At 33.3% G+C, this 11,904-nt stretch overlaps 1 protein-coding gene across 3 annotated transcripts; it reads left to right on the top strand.

Annotated features, from left to right (window-relative positions):
* The first annotated feature begins 473 nt into the window (after positions 1–473).
* Positions 474–11,904, top strand: LOC123715238 (mitochondrial coenzyme A transporter SLC25A42). Of its 3 annotated transcripts, none has more exons than XM_045670176.1 (8): positions 474–861; positions 3,514–3,596; positions 6,328–6,454; positions 7,212–7,400; positions 7,775–7,945; positions 9,209–9,294; positions 10,335–10,518; positions 11,059–11,904. In XM_045670176.1, the coding sequence occupies exons 2-8, from the start codon at positions 3,563–3,565 to the stop codon at positions 11,210–11,212; spliced, it is 945 nt and encodes a 314-aa protein (XP_045526132.1). In that variant the 5' UTR covers positions 474–861; positions 3,514–3,562; the 3' UTR covers positions 11,213–11,904. The 3 variants fall into 3 exon arrangements, with proteins under 3 accessions (XP_045526132.1, XP_045526131.1, XP_045526133.1); XM_045670175.1 differs by having other exon boundaries at positions 475–821; XM_045670177.1 differs by lacking the exon at positions 474–861 and adding an exon at positions 1,565–3,445.

Raw genomic sequence — 11,904 nt, forward strand, 5'->3', positions numbered from 1 at the left:
AACCCATACCGAACAAAAAAGTGTCGTGAAAAGACATCAATTTCGTAATGTTAGTCCTTTTCTATGCCACGCTAATACAAGCTACTCGAAATACTAATCCCCCGCAGATGAAGTCACAGGCACTAGCTTGTTATATCTATAATTTAATACCCTAATTGATTTATTGTAAATTTTTGTATATTATTTAATAATAAAAAAAACACTAGGTATTATTAATAAACATAAAATTGTAATTACATTAGGTTATTTAATTTTATTGATAAAAATATCGACAAAGAACAATACTAGTCCGTTTTAAATATATTTTGTTAAGACTCCCCCCTGTCAAAATCCAATACCTTTTTGACGTAAACAAACTTAGCTCGTTGAGTATCTTTGAATCTTACCCTTACTACAGTCATCTAGCTGAACTGTCTATGGTGATATTCTATGACCTCATCAGTCGCGAACATATTATGTGAAAAAAAAAATCAGTCGTGAAGAAAAAAGGCAGTCAGTTGTCAATCTAATCTGTGCTAAGCGTATAGTGATAAGTGATTTTAATAATAAATATTATTTACGTTAAACTTTTTTTGCATTCACGTTTCGGAATCTTTAAGTTGGAAGTTTATAGAAAGTGTTACTTTTGTATGAAATTTATTACAAGACGCAGCTTATGTGTTTTCTGTTTTTAAAACCACTGAGATATTTTTTTGTCTTGAATATAATTCGCCTTGACTTATTAAAAGTTCTGATAAAAGTGATATAGTACAGTTTTATTTATACGCAATTATAAAACCACGTTTGTGCAGAAATCGTCAGTACATCGAATATATATCAAGGTATTATTTAAATAATTTTCAGTCCTATTAATGTTCCAAGGTAAGTATTTGTACTTTGACCTTCTAATACCGTTACTTAAAATAATTATGAAATGCGTTAATATATATCTGCGGTCTTTTGTACCAGCTCATTTACATAGCAATGTTATTTAATGTAAATCCACAATCTATTAAACTTTTTACTTTACTTTAAATTATATACTCAGGTATAGATAATGATACCTGAGTATATAACCTAAGACATTTTTTAACTACACAAATTATTACATGGTACCAACACAACACAAACCAGTCCAGAATTAGCTATCACTACCACATAAATTACAAGAATCATGTAATAATCTTGAATTGTATAATTCTTTTAAATATTCATTTAATCTAAGCAAGAATGATTTAAAAAATCTGCTATGCCATAGTGACTTAGCTACTTTGCTTAAAGGAAATGTTAAATATAAAAGAAGTATCTTTCTGAATGAACACATTACTTTACTGGTTTACAAGTATCCTAATATAAATACATTGTTTTAGTGCTTTTTATATCAAAGCCAATTCTCTTAATTTGAAAATTTAAAATTTAGTTAATATTTTGTCTAATTTTAGAATCTCATAGCAAATAAATATTTTACATATGTTGGTGCTTAGCCAAAAACATTACATAATTGCTATTGTGTATTGGCAGTACCTTAGGAACAATATATATTAATGTTTGCTTTATGTTTATTACTTCTCCTGTTAATATTTATTGCTGTAAAGCTAATAAAACTCACTTAAGAATATAATATTATGATTTCAAATAAGATTATCTACATTTGTATTATCACATAAGCAACCACATAACAAAAATATATATATAATCAGTATATTCCAGCATAATGCTTTCCCACCTAAGAGTGCAGCGCAAAACAATAGGCAACTGAATGAGATCTCTCTATTAAATAATCTCTACAGATGTATAAGTATGTAATTCCGCAACAATATTTAACATCAAATAGACATCTGTGCGCAATAAGAGACCATTTTTAATTTTCTTATTGGATCGATATTAAAGTTATCTATACTAATTCTTTAGAAAGAATTTGAGCATTTTTACAAACAGGTGACTACTAATAAAGATAATTAGCCCTTAGCTACAAGGTATCTTTATTTATAACAACATTTGCTCATTAATATGTCCATACAAATACTGCTATCAGTATGTCTCTTATCATGTTAGTGCCTCTACTCCCACAATGAATAAAGATTTGATGGCCTGACATAAGTTCGATGTCTTTTCTTCTTGTAAAAACTATCTTTATGTTTAGGAATTATTACGCATTTACATATAAATTAACGTTACATGTGACGCTTCAACATCTTCATATTTTAAATGTGTAGTTTTCATTACATTGCCGTGAGAGTGTCATAAACAGAATGTTAAATCATTCCATCAAAGGTGTTTTAAGACCACTTAAAGTCTGATATGTGATCATGTTAGACATCCCGCGTCTTATAAATTTACTTAAATGATATGCGTTTTAACTATATAGTACTAGTTGCCTAAGCGTTGTTCTGTTTCAGCTGTTTACTTTATACTGCAAACTACATATATGCGTAAATGCGAACCACCTTTATTTTATCGAACACATTCACTTAACTAGTTAATGTGTCATAGTGTCAAGGCCACGACAGCGATCGAATATGTTTATTACCCTGTATTCAGGGCCGGATTTAGGGGAGGGCAAGCGGTTACGAGTTTCACAATAGAGAATTCTTTCTAACTCTCTATAGTAAACTATGATTAAATGAGATTTGAAGCAACTAATTCCTATTAACATTAATTTTGTAGTTATTCCACTATGTGGAACCACCTCCCCACTGAAGTATTTCCGGACCAATTCGACTTAGGGTCCTTAAAGAAAAGAATGTACCAATTCTTAAGGACATGGACATTCCACGCACGATGATATGACTTAACGTCAGATTGACTCCTGTAACATAAAAAAAACATTTTTTTAAAGTAGCTTTGATAGCAGGCTTTATTATTATTTATGATTGCATATAAGACTTCTAACGACGAGATGAATTAATAAAAGTAATATTTTTGTAAAAGTGTGCAGCTCCGGAAGCATTTACGACCTTAGGAGAATCACCGAGAAGTTAGAAGTTAGAACACCAGTTCCATCATACTATTATCGACTGAAAAATATTTACTTTATCGTGAGCATTATTTATATAGTGGTTTAGTCTAAGATGCTCAGCCCTCAGGCCCCAACTCATGACCAGTTAACTATTCTTTCTAAATTACCAACATACACTTGCTCAAACGATGAAGGAAAATATTGTGAGGAAACCGGCATACTATAGACCCAAAAATCGTTATGTTTCTGCGCAGAAGCCGATAAACTTGCCTATTAAGTATGATATTATCAGTAAAAAAATGTTGAATTCTGAGGTCACCATATCGAACAGTTTTTGAGATTAACGCGTTGAAATAACTTTTCAATGATAGTATAAATGTATCCGCATGAATTGAATTTTTTTGTTCAATTGTAATCTATTTTGGCATTCAGAAGCGTCTGTTTCGAATCTTCTGGAAGAAGGAACTCGAAATGATTCGAATGAAGATGCTTTGGAATTTAAAGAACGTTGGTATCGACTTGAATTTCGTTTTATAAACAAGTGTCATATTTTAATGAGATAATTTTGGTTTCAGTTTTTGTTGACCTTTACGCAATGTAAGAGCCAGGCACTAGGGTGGAGGGATGGCAGCGGATAACGCCACGGGCGCAAAGCGTGGTGGGTATATAATGTTTCATAATTACAGTCAAAACAGATTACGACGACATCGTTTAGAACGACATACCGGTTACATTGACCAAAATCAAAGGTCCGGCCTGGATTTTTTTGTTACTTAGTAATTCTCTTAGTACATCGGTTGTTACGAATATCCCCTATATATTAGTCCCTTCGAGGTCGTTACACAGATTTTCACTGTATTATATTTACTAGATGCATTTGTGTCAAAAGATAATATATTTTTTTTAAATCGTCCAAAGAGATCGGGCCTCATGCGACAGACATATATTTCCAGGAGTTGTTTTTATTGGAAAATTCCAGTGTTGATTTTAGTATTTTTAGTAGTAAACCTTCCCTGAACTTCCACAAATATTTCTAGACCAAATTTAGTGAAGTCGGGCAGTCATTGTCGAGTTTTAATAAGACAAATGAACAGCAATAAATTATATATATAGATTAAATTTTAGACGGTTAACAGACACATAATATACATAGGGTAGGTTTATATACTAACTTGGCGATTAAAAAGGGTAACGGAGAGATTATTGCCTGTTCTTCTCTTCCGTTCTACGCCCTTGAATTGAGAACTAGCAGTAAATTTAAAATTAGAAGCATTTATTAAGTATTTCTTTTTTGGAAAGGGTTGTTACCTATATGAATAAATGATTTGAATTTTATAAATTACAATTTTTTTTTAATTAGAAAACACAAGTAAACATAAAGGTTTAAGATTTTAAAGTTGTATAAGCGAGGAAGTTGTTATATTGTGGGCTTAAAACGAACACAGAACTAACATGAATAAAAATTAATCGCAAAATATGTGGCTAAGCTCAAAACTCGAGCAGGGCTTGACTAATTCGTGTAACTTTTCTTTTTCTTTTCTGAACCCAACAGTTTAATTATATAAATAGTTTACTGCTTTTTGTTTTTTTCTTTGACATTTGCATGCTAATTCGATATGGCCGATTGTGAGTAATTTACCATGTCACTATCAAGGCAAATAAAGGATTTTTTTTTATTTAGCTATACTAGGTACCAACCAATGCATGATCCTCAAACCTACGCTACCTAAATTCGCGTTACGTTGCGAGTTACATACGCATATTTTATGGAATATTCGAGACTTCGTTTAGTTCTAAAAAACTACGTACAGCTTCTCAAGTTATAAACAAAAGCGTTTTGTGACTAATCGATTTTATTCGACTGCGTATTGTTCGCGCCATTTGTACCGCAGACGTCGCAGATTCATAGACAATGGTGATGTTTAATTTATTTTTATCTGTTATCGCGTTTATTGTTTATTAATAACGTTGTTATTGATAAGATACGTCGTGTGCTAGTAATAGATAAATATTGCATCATATCTAACGATAAGACGACGAAAAATGTGTGATAATTGATAAACCAAAATTTATTATTTTAATTTAATATTAATTTGAAGTAATATTCTCATTCAATTCCTGTCAAGATGTGTTTAGAGTCAGAAATAAAAACATAAAAAGCAACTTACATAAGTTATTAGACAACGGGGTGCCTTATTTCTAACAAGCTATTTCATCCAGGAAACACCAACCGAGGGTAAAGACAAGTGGAGAAAAAAAACGTAACACAAGAAGCACTAACTAAAATTAATTTAAACTAAAAATGTACCTTATTATAGTTCGACTCATCTTGATACAGATACCGGCAAACTTCTTGGGCATTAAAAAAGGGAGTGGGGAAAAGTTTGCGCTTCGTACACAGCGCGGGACATAAACGTCAACTGATTTACCAATCACGCGATCGACACGTCACTCTCCGCCGCGCACCACCGCCCCCCCCTCCCAGAAATACCTAAATATCGCTTCTGCGTTTGTTCAAGATGTTTGCCGGTATCTGTACTTTATATAAAAAAAATAAGTATTGTTTGTGATTAATCAAATGATGCGCAGTAACTTCATATTAGTTATAACTGCCACGCTAATTCCCTTTCCGCACTACGCTGCATAGAGATCAGACACTTTCGCACGAACAATACAATCGAATAGCTCGTTATAGACAAAAGACATTTTTTGTAGAGCACGTGTTCAATTGTCAAGTATTCGTAATCGTTAATTTTAGTTAAGTCTCGAAAGTTCTTTCCATACAAAGATGTTCGGCCTATGCTCACAATTCTTTACAATACAAGAATATATCATTTCTATTCTATTACGTTTGCAATTTTAGATTTACATGCATAAACATTGCATGTCAATATTGATATACAAAGCGAAGTAAGTCTTATCATTGAATGATTAGCATGTATTACTTGCTATCATATTTTTTTTAATTATTTTTAATTATTATTTCGAACTTAACCCAACCGTCGGCACTCGTAAGAACCTATTATCCATTGGATATGGATATTAGGTTCTTTCGAGTGAAGTCATAATAAGACTTACTTCGCTTTGTATATCAATATTGACATGCAATGTTTTCTTTACTTATTTAAGCACTAGAGGGCCGTACAAGTATTACGTAACGAGAATTACTGCAATTTATTTCCCCCTCTGTCTTGTCAGCAAAAGCAAGCAAATCTCAAAAATAATAGTATATAAATGGATAATCTTTTGTAGGAATCCTCGAAAATGTATTTCGTCTTCAAGCATAGACAATGTGTGGGAATTGTGTAAAAAAGAAAATAATTACTGTTGACGCATTCACCAAATAATATGATTCAATGATAAGACTTAAATTAAATTTAAATTTTCAGGGGCAGAACCTAATTTGTCGGGTGGAGTGCTAGTTGTTACGTCATTGGTAGCCGGTGCTTCAGCAGGAGCGCTCGCGAAGACCGCTATTGCTCCTCTAGATAGAACCAAAATTAACTTTCAAATCTCGTAAGTATTTTTTAAAAATGATGTTCAAAAAGAAATAGTAGTAGTTTTATTATATAATTGTAAGAATTTATTACGTCAAGTATAATAAAACATTACGATTACGTCATAGGTCTCTGTATACCCACCCTTTCCCCTTATGTTTTATCCTCCATCCGTAATTTTAAATGTATTTTTTAATACAGTTGCTCAAAAAGTGGCGTATTGCAGGGACGTATAGCGTTCGGGATGTGGGCTATTACACACTAGTGCGTTCTCTTTCCCAACTGTCAAAACAATGTCTATTAAAAAGAAAAAAACCAACCACGCAGTTTTTACTAAAAAAATCATAGAAGTTTTTATGATTCATGCAAATATTTCTTAAAAGAAGCTACTAAATTGTTTCAATGAGTTAGGTTAGGTTTCATTTCATTTCATATCACTTGTAATGAAATTTACTATTACACTACACAGTTAAAATAAGAGAAGATAGCTAGGCTAATTCATAACAAGCCCCAACAGACATTTCGTCCCTGAATACTAGCACTTATAAAGAAAATTTGTCTTCTAAAATTAGTTGTTAAAAAGTTACATTTTGTATTTCTGGTTTGTTAGATTGTTCATTTCCTACGCGCTTACAAACTTAAAGTACTAGTAAAAACAATATTATCTTAAACTAATAAATTTCGCACTTTCTCTCGATTTTGGGGTCATTTTTCATGGCCTCAATTCCTTATTTTATATTATACATTCGAGTTGTGTATGCAATAGTGTTTTTCAGTAATACACCATACACATGGCGCGGTGTTGTTATATTCGTACGGAACAGCGTGTCTCGCGAGGGTTGGATCGCGTTATGGCGTGGCAACAGCGCGACCATGGCTCGCATTATACCGTACGCTGCGATACAGTTCACAGCTCACGAGCAATGGAAACGGTTGCTAGCTGTTGACACACCGCATACTGCTCAGTACGTATACCTTTCTAACTTCTTTATAATCAGGCTTACACAGTTATTTCACCCGTCAAAGGATATCCATAGGTGTCTAGTTCAGTTTACAGTTCTGTAATTTATTGAAATTTAAATATTTTCTTATTAATTAATTATCAAATTCATCAATCAAATAGTCAAATTATTAAACCTTAAATGCTAAACTACGACTACGTTTCGCTACCGTGTTTTAAAATAAGCGCCAGTATACGCAACGCCATCTGTTGATATAAAAACGAGACAAACTAGACAGGCACTTTGATTGGAAAGTTCTTTGAAAAGCTTCGAATTAGTTAAGCGTACATGTTATGAAACTACGTGATAAACTCTTCAAGATGGACCAAAAATTACAGAGAGGCGCCCTTTCGTCACCTGATAGCGGGATCCCTTGCTGGGGTTACCTCACAGAGTGCCACATACCCATTGGATTTGGCGAGAGCACGTATGGCTGTAGCGGACTACAGATCTCTTAAGGCGGTCTTTGTAAGGATATTGAGTGAAGAAGGGGCTGTTACGTTATATAGGTAGGTAGTAATATATCATGTCAGTTTTTTAGACTGAGTTTGCCACTGCGTAAAACCGCCGGCCATGTAAGCAAAACCGTTTGACCGCGAAAAGAAAAAGTTTTCTTTTTTCAGAGAAATTTTAGATTTGTACTTGAAGCTCTCCTGCTGCTATTATAATGATTCTCTGATTAACTCATGGGCAGGATTTAGACTGTCAATATATACCTTGATCCTTGAGATCTCGTTAATATTTATCGATGTGTAAACGCTGCAGGAATAAATATTGAAGAGATTTACATGAAATCTAGATGTTTTGTGGTTCATCAATAGCTGTCAATATTTATTGGCTGTGTGTGTGTGTGTGTTGATTTGGTTGAGCACTTAGAGTATGTGGGTTCACTGTTTTTACAAAATAAACTTACGTAAAGTATTTTTGGCATGGGGTCAATCCTGCAGCAAATCTTGGTAAAACAATATCTTACCTGTAAATATGTGCCAGCGTAGGCAATATGGCCGGGTAAGGGTATGTGCCACCAGGCGCTCGTTTTGCGGTTTGCATGCGCCAGCGCAAGACATCTAGTGGGTAGGACGAAGTTTGACCCAAAGCCAGCTACACCTCCGAATAAAACATTTGTGAAGCCGTGAGGGGTTGTACCTGAATAATCTGAAAAAAAAATCAATTAAATAAAATGTTTATTACAAAATTTAAGTACATAACTGCACATAGACCATACCGCAATACACGCCTTACTTTTATCATCCATTATTACGAATCACGTCTACTCCGAAGAATGATCTTCTGACTACTGACGATATTGAATTCAATATATATTGAATGTGTAGTGCGACCAGTTGATTCAATATACAGGGTGGCCAAAAAGTCGTGAATCAAATGTTTTAAGACGAGTTCAAATTTTCATTTCGTAAAACTTAATATTATCTTCAAAACACTCAATAGTGCTTCGAATAAAAAGCTACAGGTGTAGATTTTTCAAATCTTAATAAGAATTAATAAAAAGTCAATTTTCTTTTAAAAACGCAAAATAAATGATAACCCTGCAGGTTCGAGTTTAAGGACCTCCTGGAACAACCCCTGGTTGCGTTTGATCCACTATTTATTGGCCACCTGTATATTGAGACAGGTATCGTGATATTGGATCGCGATATTTATTGACTTAACCCTGGCATATACTGTTGGATGGATAGTTTGACGAGATACCAGATATACCAGAAGGAAGAGTTTAACGCAGTTGTAGTACAAATCTGATCGTTATGTTTTAGGGGATATGGTGCAACAGTACTAGGAGTCATTCCCTACGCCGGCGTTTCATTCTTCACGTACGACTCGCTCAAGCATTGGCATCTTGGTAAGTAATTTACACGATATATAAAAATAAATCAATGGCGCTACAACCTTTTTAGGTCTGGGCCTCAGATTTCTGTATCTGTTTCATGATCATTTGTTAATCGAATAGGCAACTACGTGATCAGCCTTCTGTGACTGACACACGCCGTCGACTTTTTGGGTCTAAGGCAAGCCGGTTTCCTCACGATATTTTCCTTCACCGTTCGAGCTAATGTTAAATACGCACATAGAATTGGTGCACACCATATGTGCACAGCCGGGGATCGAACTTACGACCTCAGGGGTGAGAGTTGCACGCTGAAGCCACTATATATAGACACTGTAAATCTATGAGGATTAGTTACTACTAGAGGCACTGTAAGATTTATAATGAAAATATTTGATTTGACGTACGTTAAAATGGCGTTTTATGCTTTGTTGAACTCATGGTAGAGTTCTTCGAAGAAACATTCTAAGTACTGGGAATATTTTTATTTATTTACGTTTTCGCCAGTGAGTATGTTATAAAAACGATGTACCAATGTAGTCTAACATTTTTAAACGTATTTTAGATAATTCAAACCTGTCTATATGTTAAACAGAATTGCTTAATTTATGAAGTGAAACTTCTTTATCGGCGTTGGAAAAAATACCGTCACATTTTTCGGTTACGCGTCACATTTTTCCGTTACGTGCCATCTTTTTCTTGTCACTACCACGGTTGATTCGAAGAGATTCGAAGCTATTAGTAACAAAAATATATAATAACGATTACAATGATAGTAATAGTTCTATTACAATTAATGAAATTCTATAATAATCTTAGTAGTAATAAGGTAAAATGAAATAATTATATTGTTTGTATTCATGTCTATGACAATAAAAGCCTTTTATTAAACTTTATCTTATTTAACTTTATTTAACCAATGTCTGTAAAGTTGCATATAGTAGATCATTTTTAGAAAAATAAGGTCATAAAGAAGTTTCACTTCTTACGTGTGTACACATTTTTTTTCAGTATTTTTCAGTTCATTTTGAAAAAAAAGTGTGATTTTGTTTCAGATTATTCAGGTACAACCCCTCACGGCTTCACAAATGTTTTATTTGGGGGTGTGGCTGGGGCTTTGGGCCAAACGTCATCTTACCCACTAGATGTCGTGCGCAGGCGCATGCAAACCGCAAAACGAGCGCCTGATGGCACATACCCCTACCCGGCCATATTGCCTACGCTGGCACATATTTACAGGTAAGATATTGTTTTACCAAGATTTGCTGTAGGATTGAACCCTGAATGTATTGTATAACCAAGTATGTTTTTAAAAAGTCAGCCGCTTTTATTATTATTACTTTTTCTTGGTAAACGGAAACATTAAAAATAATAAGGGTATTATAGAAAGTATTATGAGAAACTTATATTGTTTTGGAATGTTTATGTTTAAACCTTCTGTGCGTGTTTGTAACTAAACTCCTTCTGTACGGCTTGACCGATTTTGATGAAATTTAATGATTAACAATTTGATGGATATAAGATGTGGACAGGACAACGTTTGTATTTTATGAGTGTCTGTTAAGTTTAATAGTGGTTTTATTAGTGTCGCTATACACTAATAAAATCAACATTAAACGTCCGTATAGGAGTTTAGTTACAAACACGCACAGAAGGTTTTTATATAAACAGTCCAAAAATATAAAAAAATATATTGAAGATTTAAGATTTATTTTCAATATTATTGATATTAATATGATATTTTGATTGATGATGAAGAAAATGAATGAATGGTTCCAGGACTGAGGGTTGGCGGGCATTTTTCAAAGGTCTGAGTATGAATTGGATTAAGGGACCTATAGCTGTGGGCATATCGTTCGCGACATACGACCAGATCAAAACTACTCTACGGGAGATCGCCTTAACATTCTCCTCGCTTAGGGAAAACTTATAAATGTTGCCATTATAAATAATTTATTAGCACAATATGTACAGCGTGTTATCACTGTGATATGGGAATCGTGCAATTATTTTATTTGTCTTTACGAGTTGTTAAAGTTTTAAGCGTAAAATCATTTTATCCGTCAATTTAATTATATTTTTGTAATTCATATTAAACAACAGTTTATTTTATTAGCAAAAGTGTTGCATGTTGGAAATAAAACTAAGTAATGGCAATACTCCATAGACCACAGACTATAGCAATAAAGATAAAATTGTTTACATTGATAATGTTTTTCTGTGCATTAATAGGGAATATGCATATTTCTATATCTTCAATTGATTATTACATCGTTGTACAGTAGAGAAAATATATAGTAGAAAAATATACTTGGAATTATTAAAAAGTCGAAATTTTCGCGGGCTTTTGCTTACGTCTTCCCATTCCTACCTTGAGTCTTTGAGTCTTTCCATAGTGGTTATAAGAAATTTTGTTAATTTAGATGAGTTTCAGTCATCATTCACTAAAAATCGTAACAGAACTGAACAAATTTTTCCACAGATACTAACTAATACAGTCTGAATATAGTGACGTCATTTGTTGTTTCGACCAATGATGACGCGTTTTGAGAGTTCTAATTTCCCTCCATTATTTTGCACTGTTTATATGGCGTTTTATGGATTTAGTTAATAACTAAAAATATC

The sequence above is a fragment of the Pieris brassicae genome, chromosome 10 (genome assembly GCF_905147105.1).
Source record: "Pieris brassicae chromosome 10, ilPieBrab1.1, whole genome shotgun sequence".
Lineage (NCBI taxonomy): Eukaryota > Metazoa > Arthropoda > Insecta > Lepidoptera > Pieridae > Pieris > Pieris brassicae.